At 38.7% G+C, this 27,996-nt stretch overlaps 2 protein-coding genes across 10 annotated transcripts in view; one reads left to right on the plus strand and one right to left on the minus strand.

Moving 5' to 3' along the window:
* The window catches only part of LOC117996531 (mpv17-like protein 2), a 204,275-nt gene that overhangs the window by 161,747 nt on the left and 14,532 nt on the right, over nucleotides 1-27,996 (minus strand). The window lies entirely within an intron of this gene.
* The window catches only part of dpy (dumpy), a 118,174-nt gene that overhangs the window by 52,627 nt on the left and 37,551 nt on the right, over nucleotides 1-27,996 (plus strand). For 7 of the 9 annotated variants that reach the window (XM_069509539.1, XM_069509540.1, XM_069509542.1 and 4 more), the window contains 42 exons: nucleotides 4-312; nucleotides 1,086-1,400; nucleotides 1,512-1,829; nucleotides 1,913-2,224; nucleotides 2,306-2,617; nucleotides 2,707-3,018; nucleotides 4,002-4,316; nucleotides 4,399-4,713; nucleotides 4,799-5,125; nucleotides 5,213-5,521; nucleotides 5,724-6,044; nucleotides 6,402-6,716; nucleotides 6,914-7,237; nucleotides 7,782-8,096; nucleotides 8,395-8,727; nucleotides 8,813-9,112; nucleotides 9,193-9,516; nucleotides 9,647-10,585; nucleotides 10,687-11,622; nucleotides 11,817-12,128; nucleotides 12,213-12,521; nucleotides 12,605-12,919; nucleotides 13,707-14,027; nucleotides 14,107-14,421; nucleotides 15,175-15,504; nucleotides 15,621-15,929; nucleotides 16,388-16,690; nucleotides 16,768-17,400; nucleotides 18,112-18,423; nucleotides 18,515-18,850; nucleotides 19,047-19,652; nucleotides 20,136-20,762; nucleotides 21,107-21,415; nucleotides 21,511-21,837; nucleotides 21,935-22,234; nucleotides 22,320-22,625; nucleotides 23,527-24,168; nucleotides 24,253-24,567; nucleotides 24,776-25,102; nucleotides 25,188-25,481; nucleotides 25,883-26,188; nucleotides 26,285-26,917. In XM_069509539.1, the coding sequence (XP_069365640.1) occupies nucleotides 4-312; nucleotides 1,086-1,400; nucleotides 1,512-1,829; nucleotides 1,913-2,224; nucleotides 2,306-2,617; nucleotides 2,707-3,018; nucleotides 4,002-4,316; nucleotides 4,399-4,713; nucleotides 4,799-5,125; nucleotides 5,213-5,521; nucleotides 5,724-6,044; nucleotides 6,402-6,716; nucleotides 6,914-7,237; nucleotides 7,782-8,096; nucleotides 8,395-8,727; nucleotides 8,813-9,112; nucleotides 9,193-9,516; nucleotides 9,647-10,585; nucleotides 10,687-11,622; nucleotides 11,817-12,128; nucleotides 12,213-12,521; nucleotides 12,605-12,919; nucleotides 13,707-14,027; nucleotides 14,107-14,421; nucleotides 15,175-15,504; nucleotides 15,621-15,929; nucleotides 16,388-16,690; nucleotides 16,768-17,400; nucleotides 18,112-18,423; nucleotides 18,515-18,850; nucleotides 19,047-19,652; nucleotides 20,136-20,762; nucleotides 21,107-21,415; nucleotides 21,511-21,837; nucleotides 21,935-22,234; nucleotides 22,320-22,625; nucleotides 23,527-24,168; nucleotides 24,253-24,567; nucleotides 24,776-25,102; nucleotides 25,188-25,481; nucleotides 25,883-26,188; nucleotides 26,285-26,917 (16,038 nt within the window). The remainder of the gene's footprint in view (nucleotides 1-3; nucleotides 313-1,085; nucleotides 1,401-1,511; nucleotides 1,830-1,912; nucleotides 2,225-2,305; nucleotides 2,618-2,706; nucleotides 3,019-4,001; nucleotides 4,317-4,398; nucleotides 4,714-4,798; nucleotides 5,126-5,212; nucleotides 5,522-5,723; nucleotides 6,045-6,401; nucleotides 6,717-6,913; nucleotides 7,238-7,781; nucleotides 8,097-8,394; nucleotides 8,728-8,812; nucleotides 9,113-9,192; nucleotides 9,517-9,646; nucleotides 10,586-10,686; nucleotides 11,623-11,816; nucleotides 12,129-12,212; nucleotides 12,522-12,604; nucleotides 12,920-13,706; nucleotides 14,028-14,106; nucleotides 14,422-15,174; nucleotides 15,505-15,620; nucleotides 15,930-16,387; nucleotides 16,691-16,767; nucleotides 17,401-18,111; nucleotides 18,424-18,514; nucleotides 18,851-19,046; nucleotides 19,653-20,135; nucleotides 20,763-21,106; nucleotides 21,416-21,510; nucleotides 21,838-21,934; nucleotides 22,235-22,319; nucleotides 22,626-23,526; nucleotides 24,169-24,252; nucleotides 24,568-24,775; nucleotides 25,103-25,187; nucleotides 25,482-25,882; nucleotides 26,189-26,284; nucleotides 26,918-27,996) is intronic. The other 2 variants (XM_069509544.1, XM_069509547.1) reach the window with 1 other exon arrangement.

Genomic DNA, 27,996 nt, shown 5'->3' on the forward strand with positions numbered 1-27,996 from the left:
CAGCATCGACGCCTATTAATCCTTGTCAGCCTTCACCTTGCGGTCCCAACAGCGAGTGCCATGTGGTCAGCCAGCGTGCAGCCTGTTCTTGCCGCGCCGGTTACCTCGGCACTCCTCCGGCTTGCCGTCCTGAATGCGCGGTGAACTCGGACTGCCCGACTAATAGAGCTTGCATCAACCAAAAATGCAAAGACCCGTGCATTCAAAGCTGTGGCCTTGACGCACTTTGCCACGTTGTCAGTCATAATCCCATCTGTATGTGCCCTGAAAGTTTTCCTGAAGGGGATCCATTTATCCGGTGTTTCAAAAAAAGTGGGTACTTTATAATTAAAATCTCTAATATACTTGTAATAAGAATATATAGTAATATAGTGTGTTTCAAAATACTATTTCGTTATTTCCTTGTCCTGTTTTTGAAGCATCTTCTCTATGTATAATGAAAATGAATCGCCGAAAGGTATGTACGCGCATAACTTCCGAACAACTGCACCAAATTGGATAATTCTTTTTTTTGTATTTGTTATTGTCAGGACAAGGTTTCTATGAAATATTTTTTTCGCAAAATCTACGGTACGGAAAAAGACAGGTCCTGCGTGACGCGGACGAAGTTGTAGGCAGCAACTAATTTGTAATATAAATATTAAACAGTAGGTAACTTCAGAGAAAACCATTTTTTTAACATGGACAACAAGACAAATAGCAAGCAGGTCAACTAATGTGACCCATGAACATAAGAAGCACCAGAAGAACCACAAATGCGTACCCGGCTACACAACAAACAACCCGGCGTAAAAATTCCTAAAGAATTTGTTTACCAGAAATAATGAGCTGGCATAACTGGTCGTCGAAATATGCCAGACGCTCAGGCGGTGACGGTGAACTTAGTTTAACATAACGTGCGGTGCCATTATAGAAAAGGGAAAGTGTGATTAGGGTAAACAACTCCTCAGAATACTGAAAAAAAAATTATACAACATCACTCACTATATCTGAACTAATATCTCAAAATTAATTATTGGAAACATTAGAAATTGTAAAGTGATAAAATTTACAATGTGTGATAATATCAAGTTTGTTATTCACAGGTGTTTCACTGCCAGCGCCTGATCCCTGTTTGCCTTCGCCATGTGGTCCGCATTCTATCTGTCGAGACGAAGCTGGCCGAGCAGTTTGCGCCTGTGAGCCAGGCACTTTGGGAGCCCCTCCTGCATGTCGGCCACAGTGTCTTATTAACCAAGACTGCCCACTTGCCCTTGCATGCCTAAGTGGTCGCTGTATTAACCCGTGCGTAGGTTCGTGCGGATTCAATGCCCGCTGCGTGGTTCAAAATCATCAACCAATATGCTCATGTGACGACGGCTATTCCGGAGACCCATTCTCTGGTTGCAATCCTTTCGAAAGTAAGTTTATTTTTTCGTTAACGTCTGTTGTCAACCTTATGCATGATAGTTTACATTCCTGCATGAAGTTGTAGTGTATGTCGTAAAATTATTATTGAAACAACATTTCAGCTCCTAAAGAAGTTTTCCGCCAACCTTGCAATCCATCACCTTGTGGACCTAATGCCCTCTGTAAAGAAAGAAAAGGTGCCGGTGCATGTACATGTATAGATGACTTTTATGGAGATCCTTATTTGGGTTGTAGGCCTGAATGCGTTATGAATACAGATTGTGCTATTAGCAGAACCTGTTTTAATAACAAATGCGTAGACCCATGTCCAGGATCCTGCGGGAAAAACGCAGAATGTAGAGTTTTCAATCATGCACCTTCATGTTACTGCTTGCCGGGATATACTGGAAACGCTCTTCATGCATGTACTCCTACCATATGTAAGACTTTCTCTTTTTCTTATTCTTTCTTATACCTTATTATTTTTCTGTGTTCAATCTGTATATCTTTTCTTCCTGTACAGCTATTACGGGACCAATCGATCCATGCCACCCTTCACCTTGTGGCCCTTACAGTAAATGTCGTGTGTTTAATGATCACGCGGTTTGTACATGTCTTGATATGTGTGTTGGTTCTCCTCCGAATTGTCGACCTGAATGTATTGTTAGTACTGATTGTCGACCAAATAAAGCGTGCATTCATAATAAATGTCAAGATCCATGCCCTGGCACATGTGGGATAAACGCTCAATGTCAAGTCGTGAACCATAATCCAATCTGCAGCTGTTTATATGACTTTACTGGTGATCCATTTGTAAAATGCTTCTTGGAAGACAGTAAGTAATTTAAAACAACCTATTTTATTATTTTATACAGACTAAAAATATTACGAGTATCTAAAAATAATTAATTTCCAGAACAAATGACACCCATTAATAATTGCCTGCCGAATCCGTGCGGCCCACATTCTCAATGCAACGATTTAAATGGACATCCAGTATGTTCCTGTTTAAGAAATTACATCGGTCGTCCACCAAATTGTCGGCCAGAATGTGTTATGGATATTGAATGTCCAGGAAACTTAGCATGTATCTCTGAGAAGTGTAGTGATCCATGCCCTGGTTCTTGTGGTATTCATGCAATTTGTAACGTAGTAAAACATATTCCGATTTGTGTCTGCGATCAAGGTTATACTGGTGATCCTTTTTCTGGATGTTCAATTGCTCCTTGTAAGTCAAACAATTTATATATAAATTTTAAAATTAACCATATGGGTTCGTTAACTTTTTGCAAACTTACTAACGTTGTTTTCTTATAGCCATCGAACCACAATTGGAAAATCCATGTACCAGATCACCTTGTGGTGTCAATGCAGTATGTAAAGAAAGGCACGGAATTGGGTCATGTTCATGTCTACCTGAATATTACGGTGATCCCTACATTGAATGCAGACCAGAATGTGTATTAAACTCAGACTGTCCTAAAGATAGAGCCTGTATAAATAACAAATGTAAAAACCCCTGTCCGGGTGTTTGTGGAATGAATGCAGAGTGTCGCGTAAATAATCATGCACCATCTTGTGCGTGCCATTTGGGATATGAAGGAAATCCTTTTACTTCTTGTCACATAAGTAAGATTTTTGATTTCATTTATTTTGAAATACTTTACTTTACGCCCGGTTACTACTTGTAACTTGCATAAAACGTTGGAGCGTTTTAAGTAAGTTACAAGTAGTAACCGGGCGCGAACGAGCTTTGCCCGATTTCTTTCAGTGTGATTCGTGTTGTACCTGAATTCGTGAACTTAGGGAATACTCCTATCTCAATTAAATTTAACAGTAAAATATTATCAAAATACAAAATTTCATCCAAATCATTCGATCCGTTTTCGAGAACCCAAGTAGATAATATAAATACATAACCAGTAGTGTATACATAATTAAGGACGACTACCTACTTCAGCGGCGCGATGATAAGACTGTCTGTCTGACTGTCTGTGTGACTGTCAGCCTCCTTCCTATTCAAGAGGTCGGGGGTTCGATACCTAGCACGCACTTCTAACTTTTCGGTGTGACGTGAATTTGCAATTAAATATCACTTGCCTTGACCACCACGGTGAAGGAAACTACTTGAGGAAACCTGCATGCCTGAGTTTTTCATAATGTTCTCAAAGATATGTGAAGTCTGCCAATCCACACTTGGCCAGCGTGATGGACGTTGGTCTAAATCCCTATCATTCTGAGAGATGACCCGTGCTTAGTAATGGTCTGGCGATGGTTGATGATGATGTCATCTTATGATGGTATTTTTTATTGGGACCATCGATTTACACATTATTTTTAGAAGAAATCATGTTCACTAACTCCGAAGTCATAAAGTTCTGACATGACGGACGGATGGACGATGTGCAAATTCGCCTAAGTAGACTCGGAGACTTCGCTTCGCTTGGTCAAACATGAACAAAAGTTGTTAGGTATCAATGGTTTTTTAACGACAAAGTTATAACAAGTTGTTTTCTACATTTGCCATTAAGAAGTTCGTTCTTAAAATTATGTGCAATTATGTGACTCTACTTACATTAATTAATAGATTAATACCTAGTCAAATTTTTTAGGTCCGATTGAAAAACAGTCAGATCCATGCATTCCTTCTCCGTGTGGACCATACAGTGTATGCCGCGCTCATAACGGGCACGCTATTTGTTCTTGCCAGGACCAGTATTCTGGCTCACCCCCTAACTGTCGCCCTGAATGTATGGTCAGCAGTGACTGTATGCCAAACAGGGCTTGCATCAATCAGAAATGTATAGATCCATGTATTGGTGCTTGCGGTGCTAACGCCAAATGTACAGTTGTCAATCACAATGCTCTATGTAGCTGTCCACGCAACTATGTTGGCGATCCGTTCATTAATTGTGCCATTGAGAGAAGTGAGTTACATAGTTATTGCATTTCATATTATATTAAACAAAAGTCAAAAGGATAGTTCGTAAATTGTTTATATAATTTTAGGACCGGAGCCGAGACCATCTGGTAATCCCTGTATTCCTTCACCATGCGGACCAAATTCACAATGTCGAGTTATAGGAGAGACCCCAGCTTGTTCTTGCAAAGCTGGATACATCGGGCGTGCGCCACATTGTCGTCCTGAATGTATATACGATGAGGAATGCCCAAGTAATCTTGCATGCATTCGTGAAAAATGTATGAGTCCTTGTGATGGCTCTTGCGGCTCTAATGCTAACTGTAATGTCATTGCACATAAAGCTGTATGTCACTGCCGTGAAAGTTACACGGGGGATCCTTTTAGTGGTTGCTATTTTATTGGTAAGGCATAACTACTACTACTTTATAATTCATAGTAGGTAAAATAAATTATAATTCTACATAAAATCTTTTGGTTTATACACAGTGACAGTACCAAGTGAAGATGAAACAAATCCCTGTAATCCATCGCCATGCGGGCCAAATTCACAATGCACTGAAAGGAATAATGCTGGGGCATGCACTTGTTTGCCAGGCTACTTTGGAGACCCATATCTGGGCTGTCGGCCTGAATGCGTCACAAATAACGATTGTTCTACAGACAAAGCTTGCTCAAATAATAAATGTATAAATCCTTGTCAAGGCGCATGTGGAGTAAATGCCCTATGTAGTGTTGCACATCACACACCAGTGTGTCTATGTATCGATGGTTATGAAGGAAATCCCGTAATATCATGTCATCCACAAAGAAAGCGTTAGTATAATGTACACTAAATATATTATTACTACTGTTTCTGTATGATCATTATGTATGCCAATTTATTTTTATATCTAATTGTAGCTCCTGAAGATTTCAATCCTTGTGTACCATCACCATGCGGACCATATAGTATTTGTAAAGAGATAAACGGACATGGAGTATGTTCATGCGACGAAGGTTACGTAGGATCTCCGCCAACTTGCAGACCAGAATGTGTAATTAGTACAGAATGCCCACAATATCAAGCATGTATAAAACAAAAATGCAGGGATCCATGCGTTGGAACGTGCGGAGTTAACGCCCGGTGTCAAACAATAAACCACAATCCTATATGTACATGCAAAGCGGGATTTACTGGCGACCCATTCGTAGTTTGTCAATTAGAGCCAAGTAAGATGAAAATAATAACTTTTTGGAAAAACGAATGTAATTGGAATAATAAAAAAGAAAAAAAAATTAGGAATAATAAATTGAATTTTAAGTTTTTTTTTACGATCCTCAACTTAGCATGTTTTGAATTTTTCATCCATTTCTTTTTCTTTACTGTTTCTATTTTCTTTTTATTCTTAATGTATTGAACTTTCTTTCTTAGAACCTATCTTTATGGGACCTAAAGGAAATCCATGCATACCATCACCATGTGGTCCAAATTCTCAATGTAAAGTAGTTGGAGAAGCGCCTGCATGTTCATGCTTACCAAATTACATTGGTATCGCACCAAATTGTAGACCAGAATGTTCTATCAATGCTGAATGCCCCGGTAATCTTGCATGCCAGAATGAAAAATGTGTAGATCCTTGCCCAGGTTCATGTGGCTTTAATGCGGAATGCACCGTAGCAAATCATGTAGCATTGTGTAACTGTCTACCGGGTCACACTGGTGATCCATTCAGTGGATGCTCTGCCATTGAATGTAAGTCATGCGAAGGTCTTTTATTTATATATTTAGTGTATCAATTTAGTATATCATGGTTAGTTATTTAGTTTAGATGTTCGCAACTTCATCCACATAGATTTAGGTTTCTCAAAAATTCCGTGGGAACTATTTGATTTTCCGGGATAAAAAGTAGCCTATGTCGGAGATGCAAGCCATCTCTGTACCTTTAATTAAAATCGGTTACGATCTATCGACAGGATTGGATGCACCGTTAAAAATTAACAGACAGACTGCCAGACAGACAGGCACACTTTCGCAATTACATACTACTTAGTATGCATTTAACTATTACCATTATGTTATAATTTACGTGTTTGTAATTTTTTTAAATAGATGCTTCGGAACCGCCGCCGAACCCATGCAATCCATCACCATGTGGTGCGAATGCATTGTGTAAAGAACGAAATGGAGTTGGTTCTTGCGCCTGCTTACCAGAATATTTTGGAGATCCGTATACGGGATGTCGTCCGGAGTGCGTATCAAACTCGGATTGTGATCGTAATAAGGCTTGCTCTAACAACAGATGCAAAGACCCATGCCCGGGATCATGTGGTATTCATGCAGAATGTAGAACAGTGAATCATTCTCCTACGTGTACCTGTCTCTCTGGATATACAGGAAATCCACTTGTAAAATGTGACCTACAAAGTGAGTTTATAATTTTTTTTCAATCCGATTCAAGTAATTTAGGTATTCAATTTTTTCTTTTAGACGTCACATCTCCGGCCACCCTGTATACTTATCTATATAGTTGTAGAATTAGAATTTAGAATTTATTTATTTACAGTAATTAAGCTAATAAAAATGATGTATACAATATTTTTTCCTTGGTTCTCCTGTTTTAGTTATTCGGGATATTGAGGAAAAACAACTAGATCCTTGCCAGCCGTCACCATGCGGACCGAACAGCCTTTGCCGTGCAGTAAATGGCCATAGCGTGTGTACTTGTGAGATAGGTTACCTTGGAACTCCACCGTCATGTCGACCAGAATGCATAGTTAGCTCAGAATGCCCACAAGACAAAGCTTGTATTAACAAAAAATGCGTTGATCCGTGTCCAAATACATGTGGATTTAATGCACGCTGTCAAGTTGTAACACACAACCCCATTTGCAGTTGTACGTTTGGATTTACAGGAGATCCTTTCACAAAATGTATTCCTGAAGAAAGTAAGTAATGTAATAATATAATGGAGTGTTATTTTAATTAAAAAATAATTTGCTATTTCATTGACTAAATTTAACTAAATTAAAAAGTTGAGTTTGAATTAGGTCAATCTAAATCTATATATATAAAAGGAAAAGGTGACTGACTGACTGACTGACTGACTGACTGAACTATCAATGCACAGCTCAAACTACTGGACGGACCGGGCTGAAATTTGGCATGCAGATAGCTATTATGACGTAGGCATCCGCTAAGAAAGGATTTTTGAAAATTCAACCTCTAAGGGGGTGAAATAGGGGTTCGAAATTTTGTGTAGTCCACGCGGACGAAGTCGCGAGCATAAGCTAGTCGATAATAATTTAAAAAATGTATTAAGTAAGAAAGTAATACGAATTGATTAATTTTATTCAAATAAACTTCTACAATGCTTTTGAATCGTTAAAATTCAGTTCGGATTTCAGAATGCCTCGGAATGGTTCGTAATTATGTCTATTTTATTTCATTTTTATACATTTGATAGAGCTTATCACATATTTATAATTACAGAAACTGCGCCAACCAACCCATGTGTTCCCTCGCCTTGCGGGCCTAATTCCGAATGCCGTGTTATTGGTGATCAGGCGGCATGCTCATGCCTAACTAATTATATTGGAAGAGTACCAAACTGCAGACCAGAATGTACAATAGATCCTGAGTGCCCCAGTAATGCAGCTTGTATAAATGAACGCTGCAAAGATCCTTGCCAGGGCTCTTGTGGATTGAATGCATTATGTTTAACCGTGAATCATAAGCCAATGTGCTCATGTCAACAAGGCTTCACTGGAGATGCTTCCAGAAGCTGTACTCAAATTGTCATATCAAGTTCGTATACTTACCTATTTTGAATGTTTAAATTTTTTTAAAGGGTTACTACTTACTATATTATAATCGAGTACGTCAACGTTACGTCAACGTAGATAAGGGTTTTATAAAAAGACCACAGTAAAAGTGTAAACTTAGCGAATAAGACAGATTCAGCAGCGGCAAAGAAACCCTGTATTTTACGAATATTACCATCTATTTTGAAATAAATAAATCTTAAATAACCAATTGCAGTTAATATATATTTTTTGTAACAGGAACAAATATAATTGCAGTATGTATTTTTTTTTTGTAACAGATACAGAAATGACCCCAACCACAAGTCCTTGTACTCCATCTCCGTGTGGACCTAATGCAGAATGCCGCGAATATAATGGCGCAGGTGCTTGTTTCTGCTCCGAGGGGTACGAAGGTGATCCATACAATGTTAATGGTTGCCGAAGAGAATGTGAAAGTAATGACGACTGCGCCTTCAATTTAGCTTGCACGCGATTCAAATGTATAGATCCATGCCCTAGAACTTGTGGTCAGTTAGCTCAATGCACTGTCGAAAAACATGTTCCTGTGTGTTCATGTCCCGTGGGCTATTCTGGAGATCCATTTTTCCAATGTAAAGAGATACTTCTAGAATGTAAGTAACTAGAAAGCAATTAAATCTGTGACTGTGTATTTAGTGTGATTCTATCAATATTAATCGTACTTTAATACCTTCACAGCCACTCCAATAAGGAACCCATGTGAGCCTACGCCATGCGGGCCGAACAGTCAATGTCGACAGGTGAATATGCAAGCTGTATGCTCATGTCTTCCAAACTATATTGGTTCTCCTCCATCATGCAGACCTCAATGTGTTGTAAACAGCGAATGTGACACATCTAAAGCGTGTATCAATCAAAAGTGTGATGATCCTTGTCCGAATACATGTGGTCTTCGAGCACATTGCCTTGTTAAAAATCATAACCCAATATGTACATGTCCAGGAGGAATGACAGGAGATCCTTTCACACAATGTTATAGTAAGTATTGTTAAATAATATAAATGAACTTACTTAGATATTCAGATATTATTTATACGTTAAATCATACTTGTTTACAGCAATACCATCAATTACTGAACGACCTCCATCATGTACTCCGTCTCCATGCGGTCCGCATTCACGTTGTCAACTCCTAGCGAGTGGACCTGCATGCTCCTGTTTGCCAAGTTATACTGGATCACCACCATCTTGTCGCCCCGAATGTACAATTAATTCTGAGTGTCCCGCTTCTTCAGCTTGTGTTAGACAAAAATGTGAAGATCCCTGCCCAGGTTCATGCGGTGTTGAAGCAAACTGCCATGTTTTAAATCACGTAGCCGTGTGTGTGTGTAATGAAGGATTTACAGGAGATCCTTTCTCCAGATGTTCGCCAATCAGCGAAGGTATATTACATTTATTTAACTTGCCAAATGCACATGTTTAAAATTAATTACATTTACTTAGGGCATTCAGTTTTTTCTTATTTAAAAATATTTGACGAGATTTTTTTAATATAGCTCCTATTATTTACAGCACCTACGACACCAACTCCATCAGATCCATGTAATCCATCTCCATGTGGACCTAATGCAAAATGTGATAATGGCTTCTGCACTTGTTTACCTAATTACAGTGGTAATCCATATGAATCGTGTAGACCGGAATGCACTGGAAGTCAAGAATGCCCCAGAGACAAAGCTTGTTTTAGAAATAAATGCCGCGATCCTTGCCCTGGTGTTTGTGGACAAAATGCAAAGTGTGATGTAATTAACCATATACCAAGTTGTTCGTGTATTGTTGATTACACTGGTAACCCGTTCTCATATTGCCAGCCGATGGAAAAAGAAAGAGCCCCACCTAAAGACCCATGTCACCCATCGCCATGTGGACCAAATAGTATTTGTAGAACTACAGATAACACAGCTGTTTGCGCTTGCGTTGAAGGATTCCAGGGTTCTCCACCAGCATGCAGACCTGAATGTATTGTTAGTTCTGAATGTCCATCAATTAAGGCTTGTGTCAATCAAAAGTGTATCAACCCATGTATCAATGCATGTGGTCTGTCAGCTCGATGTGAAGTAATTAATCACAGTCCCATATGTAGCTGCAATCCAGGACAGACCGGAGATCCATTCAAGAGTTGTTATGATGTCTTAGAAACAGTTCCTGAGCCAGTGGACGCTTGCAATCCTTCACCCTGTGGTCCTAACGCTTTATGCATAGAACGAAACGGCAAAGCAAACTGCAGATGCATAGACGATTATGTCGGACAACCTCCGAATTGTAGACCAGAATGTGTAATTAATCCCGATTGTCCTTCTAATCAAGCTTGCGTTAGAAACAAATGTATTGATCCATGTCCAGGATCTTGTGGTATAAATGCCGATTGCATTATTGTAAGCCATACAGTTTCCTGTATCTGCAAAGAAAAACATACCGGAAATTCTTTCTTACAGTGTGTGCCTTTAGAAGGTAAATTTTTAAAGATTTTTATACTTAGCATTAAATAAAAGTATATGAATAAAATAATATGGATCTCTAACGAACGATTTTATACTTTTTATTTATTGCAGAAAATGTCGTTCAGCCTTGTGATCCTTCTCCGTGTGGAGCAAATGCAGTATGTAGCCAAAGAGATGGGGCTGGAGCATGCTCATGCCTTGAGGGATATCAAGGAAATCCATATGAAAGCTGCCGTCCTGAATGTGTTCTTAGTTCGGATTGTTCTGCTGATAAAGCTTGCATAAGAAATAAGTGCATAGATCCTTGCCCTGGAATCTGCGGAACTTTTGCAGAATGTACAGTCGTGAATCACGTCCCAACATGTGCCTGCGTTAAAGGCTACTCGGGAAATCCATTTATGCGCTGTGAGAAAACCGAACCTTTACAAGAAATAAGACCGTGTCAGCCGTCACCTTGTGGTCCTAACAGTATCTGCCGAGAAAATGGCGAATTAGCGTCTTGTGAATGTCTACCAGATTATATAGGAGCTCCACCTGATTGTCGCCCCGAATGCACTGTGAGTAGTGAATGCCCATCAGATCGGGCATGTCACAAGTTTAAATGTGCCGACCCTTGCAGAGGCACTTGTGGATTGGGTGCACATTGTCAAGTTATAAATCATAGTCCTTTATGTAGCTGTCCAGCAGGCAGTACTGGTGATCCGTTCACAATATGCCGAGAAATTCAATACTCCGAAACCGAAAAGCCCATTGAACCATGTCAGCCTAATCCTTGTGGTTCTTATAGCGAATGCCGTGCAATAAACGAAAACCCGTCGTGTTCTTGTATGATTGGCTACATTGGAGCTCCACCAAATTGTCGTCCAGAATGTCGTGTTAATACAGATTGCCCATCACATCAGGCATGTATAGCAGAAAAATGTACAAATCCTTGTGAAGGTTCATGTGGTTTCAAAGCAGAATGCAGAGTCCAAGATCATATACCGATATGCAGTTGTCCAACAGGTTATTCGGGCGATCCATTTATTCAGTGTGCCCCAGTAATAGGTAAGATTACAATAGTTCAAACTGTTAGTGGCAACTTTAAAGTTTTGATTTAACATTATTTTATTGTCTGTACCTTCACCACACCACATTTTTGAAGCTTATTTATCAGGGGGCACGGGAGTGCCCCCGCTAAGACGAGCCAAACTAAAGGACGGGTAATAATACTACTCCTAATGTTAGAAATTATTTTTCAGTTACGCCGACTCCAGCCTCAGATCCTTGTAATCCATCGCCATGCGGCAGTAACGCCGTATGCGAATCAGGATCGTGTTCATGTGCACCCGGTTTCTTTGGTGACCCATACTCAGGATGTCGTTTAGAATGTAGTACCAATGGTGAATGTTCACCAACTCGTGCGTGCCAAGGCGGAAGATGTATCGATCCATGTCCGGGAGTATGTGGTACTGGAGCAACTTGTTCTGTGAATAATCACATCCCATCATGCACCTGTTCGCCTAACACGTCGGGAGATCCTTTTGCATTCTGTACGGAAATTATTTTAGAAGGTGAAGCAATATTCCATTAGTGAAAATATTTAACTCCAAATATTGATATTTTTTACAAATTATCTTTTTTTATTGTGTTTTTAGCCAAGCCAAGGTCACCTTGTAGCCCATCGCCTTGTGGTCCATATAGTGAATGTACAGTGAGTTCTAATGGTGCAGCTGCATGCGCATGCAGAAATGGTCATATAGGTTCCCCTCCATCTTGTCGACCGGAATGTCTCGTGAGCTCCGAATGTAAGCTACAAATGGCCTGTATCGATAGACGCTGTAGAGATCCTTGCGAAGGCGCATGTGGCCGCGGAGCTCGTTGCCAAGTTATAACTCACTCTCCGATATGTACATGTACTGATGGATTAACTGGCGATCCTTTCAGTTATTGCTACCCGTTACCAGGTGGGAAACAAACAACTTTAAGACACATTTGAAAATAAGTACTTGGATTTGAATTAAGATTTAAATATATTTATTTCTTTTAGCGCCTCCATCGGAACCAGAAGATCCTTGTCAGCCTTCACCTTGCGGACCTAATTCGATATGTGTAAAAACCGGAGATACACCAGCCTGCACTTGCCAATCTGATTATATCGGGTCTCCGCCCAATTGTCGACCGGAATGCACTATAAGCGCTGAGTGTCCTGCGGCACTGGCGTGTGTAGCTCAACGATGCAAAAATCCTTGCACGCAGGCTTGCGGACCTGGCGCAGTATGTTCTGCTGTAGATCATCGTGCAACTTGTGCATGTGAACCTGGTTTGCAAGGTGATCCTTTCCAGGGTTGCTCACGTTCCCAAGGTATGATTTATTTATTTTATGATATAATGTCAATAAATAAAGCTGTATACATAAGTGAAATGTACGACTTTTGTAAATCTGTAAAAATAATTTATACTTAAAGTGTATTAAAAGGTTCAAGTACAAATATTAACATTGCGAACATCATAGCAAACGGACAAAATGCCTATAACCATCAGCTTTGCAAAGCGTGATAATTCATGCTTTTAAAATGTGTGCTTAGATGGTCACGCCTTACACAGATTACTAATTTGTAATAGAGTTGCATCGATGTTTTAGCTTTAAAGCTCTTTGGCGACCATGCCCGCCGATTAGTTTGTAGGCAAAATTATCAATGCAATATCTATTAATGCGCTTAAAAATAAAACAAACATTCGGAATTGGAAATCAATTTATTTTTAATCATTTAGATTTTTTAAGTGCTTTCAGAAGGGAAGTAACAATATTTATAACTTGTTTTTGTGAAATTAATGCCTTGTTTAGATTTTTTAAGTGCTTTCAGAAGGGAAGTAACAATATTTATAACTTGTTTTTGTGAAATTAATGCCTTGCTTATGATTGGAGCACGCGGAGATAACAAAGCACTTACAGTAAGCTTAGGCCGTTAGCTGAGACGGCCGCTTTTGGATGGGCGGCAGAATAGAACCGCCGTCGTGATCTTAGAGAGGTCACTAAATGTCGCCGAGCCCAGTAAGCTTCGACTAACGCTTCGGACCGAGGAAGTGCTTCTACTACGGTGACTGAGTATTAATGGTAAGTTCATTCATAAGTTGTAATACTATTTCAGCTCCACAAACATTTGAATACTTAAATCCCTGTGAACCATCGCCTTGCGGTGCAAATGCTGTATGCAAAGTACAAGGGAATGCTGGATCATGTACATGTATTTCGGACTATTTCGGTGACCCGTACCAAGGTTGCAGGCCGGAATGTTTAGTTGACGCAGATTGCCCCCTGGTTTTAGCTTGCAGCAGAAATAAATGTACTGATCCATGTCCAGGAGTATGTGGATACAATGCAGACTGTCATGTCACAAATCATAAACCAACATGCTCTTGTAAAACTGGCTACATCGGTAACCCGTTGTCTATGTGTTCTATTATGCGAGGTAAGTAGTTAAAGCGCTTTTTCTAAATTATTTATACGAGCTGTGTTTATTTTATCAAACGAGTATAAATTTTTTTAAGGTGATGATTTATCATCGATAAATATTTGTAACCCATCACCATGTGGGGCGAACGCTGTATGTAAGGAAATTAACGGACAACCAGTATGCTCATGTTTAAACAATTATGTTGGTTCGCCTCCAAACTGCAAACCAGAATGTGTTGTAAATGCAGAATGCAAATCAAACAAGGCTTGTATTAATAACAGATGTAATAATCCCTGTCCTAAGCCCTGTGGCAGAAATACTGAGTGTAAAGTAATAAATCACAGCCCCGTTTGTTCCTGCCTTCAAGGATATTCTGGAAACCCGTTTACCACGTGCACACAAATAATGCGTGAGTTCCTTTGCTAACTCTTTATATATATATATATATATATAACCTTCGGAGGATTATAAACGAGAGATTAATTGTATTATTTTACGCTCACATTTCCGCAAATTTATAAATTTGCGACGTCTCGTGGTAAATTTATAAACTAACGGATATCCATTCGTAACATTCTAAACGGATCGACCAATTACAGGAGAGCTTTTAATTTTACGCTTCTTTAAAATACGGAAAGTAACACACTGTTCTCTTATTGGTCGATGTTGACAGTGGCTTAAGTACAATCAGACTTGCCAAATTTTAAATTTATCAGGACCTCTACTACTAACTACTACTACTAACTACTACTACTAAAAGAAGAGAAGAAGCCACTATGTGCGACGGAGGCCAGGTCGACGGAGCCACGCTTCGCGCTCCTTTTTCTGGGTGGTTTAAAAAGAAATAACTACGAAGGGGTGGCGCATGCATCATGTCGATCGTCGCTATCTTATTTTTGAAGTTACCCTGTTTGGATTTTGAGTAGCTCTTTAGTTTATTATTTTACGCGTGACTTCGGTAAGTTTATAAATTTACGAAAATGTGAGCGTAAAATAATGCAATTTATCTCTCGTTTATAATCCTTCGAAGGTTTATAAATTTCCTAAAAATTTTTAGGAAATTTATAAACTTACGGTTCTTATTATCTTCCGGTGACATATATAAGTATAATGATTAAATTAATATTGTTTATTTATTTTCATTACACGTTTACATTTTTAGATATATCTGCAATCACGACAACGTCAACAAACCCTTGTATCCCGTCACCTTGTGGTCTTTATGCAGAATGTCGGAATAACAATGGTTTGCCATCATGTTCATGTTTGCCATCGTATATGGGTTCGCCACCTTTCTGTAAGCCCGAGTGCATTATACATTCCGATTGTCCTAGCAACCAAGCCTGTGTCAATGAAAAATGCCGAAATCCTTGTGAAGGTGCATGTGGAATATATGCAGAATGCTTTGTGCATAATCATGTACCAGTTTGCTTGTGTGCAGAAGGATTTACTGGTGATCCATTCCGTGAATGTAGACCTAAACCAATTAAAGGTAAAATCACAGTTACGCTGGTTTTTTATAGCAGTTCTTTTGAAAAATACAAGTAGGTACGCTTAATATATTTGTAAAAGGAAAAGAAATATTTGAAACAGAAATATAATTTTCAGATACTACCCCGGTAACGCAACTTGATCCATGCTCGCCAAGCCCATGCGGGCCGAACACAAATTGTCAAAATGGAGCTTGCTCTTGTTTATCGGGCTATCACGGTGACCCCTATCTTGGTTGTCGACCTGAATGCGTATATAACACGGATTGTCCTCAAAATAAAGGATGCCAGCGCAATAAATGTGTAAACCCTTGTATCGGTACCTGTGGAATAAATGCGATATGCGATGTGAATAATCATATTCCTATGTGTACATGTCCTAAGGGTATGAGTGGTAATGCATTTATTGAATGTCGACACGTTACAGGTAATACAAAATACAAATTTCCTTTTTGTTTTGCTATCTTCTTCTTTTTAAATGCATAAAATCGAAAGGTGACTGACTGACGCACAGATCAAACTACTACTAGATGGATCGGCGTGCCCAATTTCAGCTTGCAATTTGGCATGCAGATAGCTATCATAAAATAGGGGTAAGTAAAATAGGGGTTTGAAAGTGTGTGTAGTCCACGCGGACCAAGTCGCGGACATAAGTTTGTTGAAAATAAAATATTAATTATATCATACAAAAATAACTAACATTTCAACAGGTACACAGCTCAAACTGGGTTTAGAAACTTAAAATTCTGCTTTAAGTTTCTTTATAACCACCATTAAAAATAGAAATTTCAACAAAACGGTGCTTGGGCGTGTTAGTTAGTATATTATATTTTTTTATAATTATTAATTACATATTATATATTAAATATTTATCTTTCTTTTTAGTTACCAATATCAATCCGTGTAACCCATCCCCATGTGGACCAAATAGTCAGTGCCAGCAATCTAACGGACAAGCAGTTTGCTCGTGTTTACCTGGATATCGCAGTAGTCCACCTACATGCAGGCCAGAGTGTATAGTTAGCCTCGAATGCTCCTTAAAAGAGGCCTGTCAAAATCAAAAATGTATAAACCCTTGTATCGGCGCCTGTGGATTGGCCGCAGTGTGCGATGTAATCAATCATAATCCAATTTGTTCATGTCCATCATTATTTACGGGAGATCCATTTATAAAATGCACAATATTAAGTAAGTAAAAACTAAATTAGTCAGAATTTAGTGTGATTCATAGTTATTTTTGCTGTTAACATAAGTTTTTTTTCTAGTTGAACAACAACAAATTGACCCGTGTGATCCTTCGCCGTGCGGACCGCACTCAACATGTAGAATCAGTGGAGAGGGTCCAGTCTGCGCATGTTTAATAGGCTACAAAGGATCTCCACCAAATTGTAGACCAGAGTGTATAAGCAACAACGAGTGTGACTATAATTTAGCCTGTCTTAATCAAAAATGTTCTGATCCTTGTGTGGGAAGTTGTGGTTCAAACTCTGAATGTAGAGTTGTGAATCACTCACCTATGTGCGTATGTTTAGATGGATACATTGGAGATCCATTTTCACAATGCAACCCCGTGGCCTCAGCACCTCAAGAAATTTTAAAGCCTTGTAGCCCAAGTCCATGCGGATCAAATGCTATATGTAGGGAACAAAACGGCGTGGGAGCCTGTCAATGCTTGGATAGCTACTTTGGCAATCCGTATGAAGGATGTCGACCTGAATGTGTAGTAAATTCGGACTGTGCTCTAAACAAAGCTTGTTCAAGAATGAAATGCATAGATCCATGCCCGGGTACTTGCGGTACCAACGCTATATGCCAAGTCAATAATCACATGCCAAACTGTATATGTCAGATAGGATACACCGGAAATCCATTCAGTCACTGTAATATTGTTCAAGAACGTAAGTATTTTAAAATAGTCCAAGAACTACAATTTTATTATTTCGAATACAAATTAGCCCTTTTAGCGTTCGATACTGTCGTGTCGTGAATTATGAAAATACATTAAAACGGCTCGACTCATGGTTTTGTGGTCGGTCCCGTCAGGCCTAAAATACTTCTCTTGGGCCTATTTTCGCGACGCGAAGTGGTGTAAAATAGACTGCGTGCCGTGCGAGAATCAACACGCAAGGCATGTTATGAAAGAGGCTGAGATTGGGGGAAGGACTCTACTTGATCTTCCGACAGTTCCTGCTAGTCTACATCGCTAGCACTGTCGACGTAAACCAGGCGTGCAGAATAATTATGTCGCATTCTAAGTTAGATGATGGCGTACTGAAAACGCTAAATCGCTTAGCGGTACGGCTTGATCGGTAGGGTATATTTTGAGGGTGATAGTCCCAGTTTAAGTCTCCCACCAGACAAGCCTAAAGAGTATTTTGAAATTATAAATTTCTAAATTGCCCATGCCGTGAATATAGAACATTTTCTAGCACTTTATAAGACCAGAGCTCTCACCACTTGTTGTCGAAAATTATAAATTGAAAATATCATCATTACAGAAGAGAACGTTTGTTTAAGTTAATCGAGATCTTGAGTCACACACATTACTTAAATATCAAGGCCCATACGTACATTTTTTTTGCATATTTTAATTAAGTTTAACTTTTTAGCTCAAGTTGCTGATGAGAATCCGTGTAGCCCATCTCCGTGTGGTGCAAATAGTCAATGCAAAGAAATAAAAAGCCAAGCAGTATGTTCTTGTTTGCCCACATTTATTGGGTCGCCACCAAACTGTCGGCCAGAATGTATTGTAAGCGCAGAATGCCCACCAAATTTGGCGTGTATTGACCAAAAATGTTCTGACCCTTGCATAAACAGTTGTGGAGATAATGCAAATTGTAACGTTATTAATCATAGTCCAATTTGTGTCTGTAAGCCTGGCCTGACTGGAAATCCATTCACAAAATGTTTCCCGATGAAAGGTAACGTCTTAAAAATATATAATGAATGATTTGGGACTATTTAGGATTATTTCTAAGATACCTAATGATTAACTAATGTTTTAACTTACAGTTTCTCAACCACCAATAATTATAACATCGGAGGATCCATGTTTGTCTTCACCCTGTGGCCTTTATGCCGAATGTCGGAATATTGGAGGTTCACCTTCATGCGCGTGTCAATTGGGTTATGTTGGTAACCCTCCCAATTGTCGACCTGAATGTACAATTAATTCCGAATGCCCCAGCAATCAAGCATGTATCAATGAAAAATGTAACGATCCATGTTCTGGAGCGTGTGGTCTCAATGCACAGTGTACAGTATATAATCACATCGCACAATGCAGTTGTGTGGAGCAATTTAGTGGTGATCCTTTCACACAATGTGTTCGGATACAAGTGACTGAAGGTGAATATTGTTGCCATTTAGCCATTTTTATGTTTTCTAGTTTATTACGAAGTCCTATAGATGTACCGATGTAGATGTAACTAACGTCATACATACAAATACAAACTTAAATATTTTATTAATCATACCTCGTTGCCTTTTCATTGATATTGAGTGAGTAATATGATCTATTTATTTAACTTTGATATTTTTACAGTGTTTTCCAAACCAGAACCTTGCAATCCTTCACCATGTGGACCAAATACTCAGTGCAATAATGGAGAATGTATCTGTCTATCTGGTTATATGGGTGACCCATATTTTGGTTGCAGACCAGAGTGCCTTATAAATACTGACTGCCCACATAACAAAGCGTGTGCCAAAAATAAATGCATAGACCCATGCGTTAATACTTGTGGAAAACAAGCAGAATGTAACATTTACAATCATGTACCAATGTGCACTTGTCCCCGAGGTTATACTGGAAATGCTTTTCTTGAATGCAGACAAAGCGTAGCTATTGAAGTAATAAATCCTTGCAACCCATCGCCCTGTGGACCTAACAGTCAGTGCAGAGAGATTAATGGTCAGGCTATTTGTACATGTATTCCTGGCTATAAAGGAGCCCCTCCCACGTGTAGACCTGAATGTGTCACTAGCGCCGAATGTTCTCTAGACCGGGCATGTTCGGGACAACGTTGCATCGATCCTTGTAAAGGAAACTGTGGAATTAGAGCTTATTGTCAAGTAATAAACCACAATCCGATTTGTTCATGTCCATCCGGTTTAACTGGTGATCCCTTCCATAGGTGTATTATGCTAGGTCAGTATTTTATTTGTTTATTCCGTATAAATCATATTAATTTTTACTGTACTATCTTTTCATAATAACTCAATATTTAAAAAGTATTTTACTATTATAAATAATATCTATCCCGGCTGTACTCACGTGTATAGTCGACGTTAGCCCGACTAGTTTCGAACCCATCCGGGGTCCCTTTTCAAGGGAGTCAGTTCGCGGACGCGTCGCGGTTGAGACTGAGTCTCACGTAAGTGTAGTTGGGTGTAAGATATGTATAATATATATTATTTTAGATATAATACATCATGATCATCATAACCCATCGCCTGCTCACTACTTAGTATAGGTCTCCTCTCAGAATGAGAAAAAGGACCCCGGATGGGTTCGAAATGGAAATCACTCACGGTAGTTTAAACGCTAAAAAGTATTTTACTACCTAATACAGTATTATTTAAAGAAAGAATAGCCACTGTATTGAATAATGAATGTGTATGACTTTTTTAGATATAGAACCACAAGTACAAGTAAATCCTTGTGAACCGTCACCATGTGGCCCAAACTCTATCTGCAGAGAAGTAGGAGGATCACCATCATGTGCATGTCTTGAAGAATTTCTTGGAAGTCCACCTAGTTGTCGACCTGAATGTATATCTAACAGCGAATGTCCAAATGAATTGGCTTGTATTAATCAAAAATGTAAAGATCCTTGCCCTGGTTCCTGTGGATTCGGTGCTGAATGCAGAGTCCTAAGCCATGCACCTCAGTGTCTATGTCCCGTGGGGTATACTGGAGATGCGTTCATTGGATGTAGCGTAATTAACGTGCCTCTTACGCCATGTTCTCCTTCGCCTTGTGGTCCCAACGCGGTGTGCAAAGAGTACAATGGAGCCGGTGCATGCATATGTATTTCTGAATATATTGGAAATCCCTACGAAGGTTGTCGCCCTGAATGTGTAGTCAATTCAGATTGTCCCGTTAATCAGGCATGTATGCAGAGTAAATGTAAAAATCCATGTGGTAACATATGTGGCCTTAATGCAGTTTGCAATGTAATTAATCATAAACCAACTTGCGAATGTCTGCCAGGGCTTATTGGAAGTCCTTATCAAGAATGCACTGAAAAAAAACAAGGTCAGTACTAAATAGATACTTATATTTTATTTTTTTACTTTTACTAGATACCTACTTAATATGTTAGAGCTAGCGTGGTGTGCGTGCGCTTCCATATAGTTTACAGATTTTTAACAAATCGTAATCTTAAAATAGCATACTCAATTCATATTTAGAAAAAAATATTATAGGTAACATTCCTTTGTATATTCATGTTAAGTAAGTACTATTAGTAGTTGGTGGAGTGTGTGACTATTTCTAACCCCGGCCGTGCCGAATTATTTTGTAAATTATATTTGTTATCAGTGATTGCCTTTTTTCGATATTTATCAGTTTTTTCTATAATAGACATATAACTTTTTTAGACACACCGGTAGAGTCTAGAAACCCGTGTACACCTTCGCCATGTGGGCACAATAGTATTTGCAAGATATCAAATGGTCAAGCTGTGTGTACATGTCAACCTGAGTATATCGGGTCACCTCCTAGTTGCAAGCCAGAATGCCTCGTTAGTTCTGAGTGTACTCAACAGCAAGCCTGTATAAATCAGAAATGTAAAAACCCATGTGAAGGCGTCTGCGGAATCAATACAGAGTGTAAAGTCATCAATCACAGTCCGATCTGTACCTGTGTACCACATCATACGGGAGATCCATTTAATCGGTGCTTCGAAGGTATGAAATTATAAGAAATATTTTTATTTTATTTTATATTCGAGTTATAATTCAATGATATAATATGTGTGTACCATTTTGCCGTTTTCTTGCAGTAGTTGAAGTTCCAATTATTCCAACCAACCCATGTCAGCCATCACCCTGTGGGCCCTTCTCACAGTGCTTGGAAATAAATAATTTACCATCCTGCACATGTTCGCCAAATTATAGCGGTAGTCCACCAAATTGTCGACCAGAATGTACTGTCAATACCGACTGTTCAACTGATAAAGCATGTATAAACGAAAAGTGTGTAGATCCATGCCCGGGCTTGTGTGGTATTAGTGCAGAATGCAGAGTTCAGAGTCACGTGTCAATCTGTACTTGTTTTGAAGGCTATGTTGGGGATCCATTCACAAGATGTTCTTTAAAACGTGAAAGTGGTAAGAATATTAAATCAATAACGTGTAATATTTTATTTGACATACATTTTTAAAGATTTTTAAATTCTCTAAGTTTTACGTCTCTAATGTTTTTCAGAACCAGTTGCTATCAATCCGTGCAATCCTTCTCCATGCGGACCGAATGCTATCTGCGATAATGGGATATGTACATGTTTATCTGAATATCATGGAGATCCATATTTTGGTTGCCGCCCTGAATGTACAATAAGCTCTGAGTGCCCAATGGATAAGGCTTGCGTGAAACAACGTTGTGTAAATCCTTGCAACAATACTTGTGGTATTAATGCACTATGTGAAGTCATGAAACACATGGCAATTTGTATTTGTCCTCCAAATTATTCAGGAAATGCATTTGTACAATGCAGTCCAGTTAGAGGTATGTATTTATTTAATAAGCAGCATTGCAAAAAAATAAGATATTTAAATTTTATATTTAACATATAATATTATGTTCATTACAGACATCGTTCCACAAAATCCATGCCAGCCAAGTCCTTGTGGCCCATATAGCCAGTGTAAAGAACACAACGGGCAAGCTCTGTGCTCATGTACTCCTGGTTATCTTGGTGCTCCTCCATCATGTCGACCGGAATGTGTTGCCAGCTCCGATTGCCCGATGAACAAAGCGTGTAGCAACCAAAAATGTATTAATCCATGTGATGGTGCCTGCGGTGTTTCTGCAGTATGTCAAGTGATCAATCATAATCCAATATGTTCATGTCCTACACAAATGACCGGAGACCCATTCACAAGATGTATCTTTATTCGTAAGTATTAAATCTCTAAAACTGTTTTCCACATGAAATGAAAAATGAATATACACTTTATTGTACACCAACTAAACACAACAATAAAAAAATATAATGTAGTATGTATTGCTTTAACTGTGAAGGATAACATCATGAAGAAACGTGCATGCCCGAGAGCTTTCCATAATGTCAACGGTGCATGAATTTTACCAATCCTCACTTGGCCAGCGTGGCGGACTATAGCCAATACCCTTCTCATTCTGAGAGGAGACCTATACTCAGTAGTGAGCAAGCGATGGGTTATGATGATCATGATGTATTATATCTACAATATTATATAATATTATACATATCTTACACCCAACTACACTCACGTGAGACTCAGTCTCAACCGCGACGCGTGCCCGAACTGACTCCTTGAAAAAGGACACCGGATGGTAACGTCGACTTAACACGTGAGTATAGTCGGGTGTAAGATATGTACAATATGGAAATCACTAACGATAGTTTAAACGCTAAAATACATACTTCCATACTAATATTATAAATGCGAAAGTGTGTCTGTCTGTCTGTCTGTCTGTATGCTAGCTTTTCACGGCCCAACCGTTCAACCGATTTGGATGAAATTTGGTACAGAGTTAGCTTATATCCCGGGGAAGGACATAGGCTATGCTATCCCGGAAAATTGAAGAGTTCCCACGGGATTTTAAAAAATCAAAATCCACGCGGACGCATTTGCGGGCATCATCTAGTATTATATATTTTAGATATAATAACTAATGTATATACTTTATATATATATATATACTTTGACTGAGTGTCTTAAATTAGTATATTATTGAATATAAAATAGAATCATAACACATTTTATTTAAGGATTTATAATTAATGTTAGTTTAAATATTATTTTATTTTGCAGCTATATCTATCGAACCAGTTGAAATAGCAAATCCTTGTCAACCGTCACCGTGCGGACCCAACTCGATTTGTCAACCATCCGCGGCAGAAACTCCTTCATGTCAGTGTATGCCTGACTTTATTGGGTCACCTCCAAATTGTCGCCCGGAATGCATATCAAATAATGAATGTGCACAACAATTAGCTTGTATAAATAAGAAATGTCAAAATCCTTGTATTCAAGCTTGTGGAACAAATGCGGAGTGTCGAGTCGTAAGCCATACATCATCGTGCGTTTGCCCTGACGGATATACCGGAGATCCCGCTTTCCAGTGTACTATAAAAGCTTTGGTGCCCACTGAATCTTTATCACCATGCACACCTTCACCATGTGGACCCAATGCTGAATGTAGGGAGAATTTAGAAGCAGGTGCATGTGTTTGCATACCTGACTATTTCGGTAATCCATATGAAGGTTGCCGACCGGAATGCATAGTTAACTCGGATTGCCCAAGTAACAAAGCCTGCTCAAGAAACAAATGCACTGACCCTTGTCCAGGTACATGTGCAGTCAATGCTGAATGTCAAGTTGTTAATCACTCACCTTTATGCACCTGTCGCCCTATGTATACAGGAGATCCATTCAGATACTGTACATTCCAAGGTATGTCCTAAAGGTAGTGTAGGAGTTATATAAAATATTATTTATTTACAATTTATTAATATTTACATATTGTACATATTTTAGAACGTGAAGATATTCCAACAAATCTGTGTCAACCATCGCCATGTGGACCCAATAGTCAATGCAGAATTGCAAATGGTCAGAGTGTATGTTCATGTCTTCCTGATTATCGAGGTTCACCACCTTACTGTAGGCCAGAATGCGTTGTAAGCACAGAATGTCCTGCCGATAAATCATGTTTAAATAATAAATGTGTATCACCGTGTCCTGGGCCATGCGGTCTTAATACGGATTGCAGAATTATAAATCACAGCCCAATTTGTACGTGCAAAGATAAATATACCGGAGATCCATTCTCAAGCTGCTATAAAATAACAGGTAACTAATCTCTATCACTACCTACTAATTATTAGTCGCAGAATTTGCTTTTTTTGAATTATCACAGATAATTTCTGATGATTTCATTCATACACACTTACCTAAGGTTTCTATTAAATAATTCAGTAACCTAAACTATCTTAGGATATAATTTGTTCCATGTTTACTTTTAATTTTTAATTATTAATCATGATTTTTTTTTACTCAGTTCCAGTTTTTACTCCAGTGATAAGAGATCCTTGTGTTCCATCGCCATGTGGACCAAATTCACAATGTATAAACAGAAACGGTGTGCCATCTTGTTCTTGTCAACCTAACTTTGAAGGTAGTCCTCCAAACTGCCGTCCAGAATGTACTATTAACGAAGACTGTGCAAGCAATTTAGCGTGTATTAATCAAAAATGCAACGATCCTTGTCCCGGATCGTGCGGGCTTAATGCTGAATGCCATACAATGAATCATGTCGCAGTATGTAATTGTATTGAAAACTATATCGGAAATGCATTTATTCAATGTCACCCCAGACCTATAAAAGGTATTATTTGGAAACATTTTTATTATTATTAATGTTATTTAGCCTAAAATTTAAATCTCGTTTTTGAATTATATTAATGTTTTAGTTGAATACGATTTGTGTAACCCTTCACCGTGCGGATCGAATGCCGCGTGCAATGAAGGCAAATGCCGCTGTTTACCAGAATTTCACGGAGATCCATACAGCGGTTGTCGACCTGAATGTGTACAAAGTTCTGACTGTGAACGTAATAAAGCCTGCATTAATAACAAATGCACGGATCCTTGTCCAGGAACATGTGCATCTACTGCTATATGCAATGTAGTTAATCATATTCCTATGTGTAGCTGTCCTGATCGAACTACGGGTAACGCATTCTTAGAATGTCGGACAATTGCAGGTGTGTTACATTATTATACGTTTTGTTGCATACATCACACTCAAACACAAATAATTTTATTCCATGTAGAACAACTTGTGCCACTTATGCTACATCATATTATGACTCTACCACCCGGTTCAGAAAGCAAGATTCTACTGAGAAGAATCGGCAAGGCTCAGCAGTGTTTTTTTTTTCAAAACGTACTTAAATGTTACAATATAATATAGCTTTATGAATGTAACTACTTATGTTGTGGGCTGCTGCAAGCAAATCTAATTTCCTCCATGTAACTTAACTATGTTCTAGACACATTGTTCAAATTAAAGCAACGGCAATTTTTAACAATATTTCGGTAACATGTTATAAAGTCGTACACTAAACCTCACAAACTAAGTGGTGAAGATCTATTCAAATTTCAGAGCCCGTTTATGTCAATCCCTGCCACCCCTCACAATGCGGTCCGAACAGTCAGTGCAGAGAAATTAATGGGCAAGCTGTGTGCTCCTGCGCCCCTAACACTATTGGAACACCTCCCGCTTGCCGTCCGGAGTGTATAATAAGTGCAGAGTGCAGATTAGATCAAGCGTGCAGCAATCAGCATTGTATAAATCCATGTGTTGGAGCATGTGGCGTAAATGCAGAGTGCAAAGTAGTAAATCACAATCCTATCTGTAGTTGCCCATCTTCTCATACCGGAGATCCATTCTCTAGATGTTTCGGTTTACGTATGTATTCGCACTTAAGAATTATTTAATTTAATTACTGTACTACTTCTTATAGGTATAGTTATAACATTATATTTTTATACATTAAATTTACAGCTGAAAAACAACGGGAACCTTTGAACGTATGTACACCTTCTCCTTGTGGCCCCAATTCAATATGTAAGGAAATCAACGAAATACCTTCATGTACATGTTTAGAAGGCTATCATGGTCAACCTCCGTATTGCAAACCCGAATGTACGAGTAACGAAGAATGCTCATCACACTTATCGTGTATTAACATGAAATGTGTGAATCCTTGTGAAGGAGTATGTGGCACTAACGCAGAATGTAAAGTTGTCAGCCATTCTCCTATTTGTTTGTGTGCTCATGGATACGTAGGTGATCCCTTCTTTGGCTGTAATCGGGATGTTGTTTATACTGAAGTAATAACAACTCCATGTTCACCATCACCATGTGGATCAAATGCAATTTGCAAAGAAAGAAATAACGCGGGATCTTGTTCTTGCATAGAAGGTTACATAGGCAATCCATACGAAGGCTGCCGACCAGAATGTCTCATCAACACAGACTGTCAGTCTAATAAGGCTTGCATTAGCAATAAATGTAAAGATCCGTGCCCTGGTAGCTGTGGTACTAATGCCATTTGCCAAGTAGTTAATCACTTGCCGTTATGTACATGTTTATTTGGCTACACTGGAGATCCATTTAAATACTGTGTTTATGAAGGTTGGTGCCAATAAGTGAACTATATTTCTTGCAGAATAATATTAATTTTATAAATAAAAAACTGAAGTCGAAGTGCGAGTCAGACTCGGCCACCACAAACTATTAACTCTAATTATTTTAGATTTTTCTTTTTAAAACCCAACACTGGCACTGATTCTAAGCACAACCTAATTTTAGAGTATTCGCACCCTCTTCTTACTATTGTAATATGAAAAGGACAGAAGCAGTTTGACATTTCTAAATTTAATTTTTAGATGGTAAAACCCGTGATTTTAGCACGCACTCGCGAACCTACTGTTTAAATTTGTATTGTGCACTAAAATTTAGAGTCTTTAAATGTGAAAGTCATGTTCCGTTCCTTTTTTAGCATTAGTAAAAAGAAAAGGATGCAGATACTCTAAATTTAGTTTAGAGAGAGACTAGAGAATTGGGGCCAATGCTTAAGCTTAATTTTGTTCAATTCTGCTTTTAGCCTGCCTGATCAGGATTCGATCCTTAACACATTAAATAAGCAATTTAAAATCGAGTTTCTTAAAACTTCCATAAAAACCTCATAATCTTACTAATATTATAAATGTGAAAGTGGGGATGTTTGGATGTTTATTACTCAATCATGCAAAAACGGCTGAACAGATTTAGATGAAATTTGGAATGGAGATAGATTATACCCTGGATTATCACATAGGCTACTTTTATTCTGGAAATTCAAACAGTTCCCGCGGGATTTTTAAAATCCACGTGGATGAAGTCGCGGGCATCAGCTAGTTATAAATAATATTGGTCAAAATGTTGTAAGCGCAGGTACATGTGACTCGCGGCGTTGCCAGGAGCTTTCATTATTCATAGCGTGACTACACATTTTGTTAAATTAAAATAAAAAAAAATATTTTTATTCATCATAGTTTTTGAGTTATACTGCCAAATGTCGAAAAAATACGACTGAAGTACGGAACCCTCGTTATGCGAGCCTGACTCGCACTTGGCCGGTTTTTATGGTAAAAAGAAGCAGTCGTGTATATTTTTGAAGTTCCAAAGCAATTGTAGCTTATTTGTTTTAATTAATTTCACCACTTTTAAAA

This window comes from Maniola hyperantus, chromosome 3, assembly GCF_902806685.2.
Source record: "Maniola hyperantus chromosome 3, iAphHyp1.2, whole genome shotgun sequence".
NCBI lineage: Eukaryota > Metazoa > Arthropoda > Insecta > Lepidoptera > Nymphalidae > Maniola > Maniola hyperantus.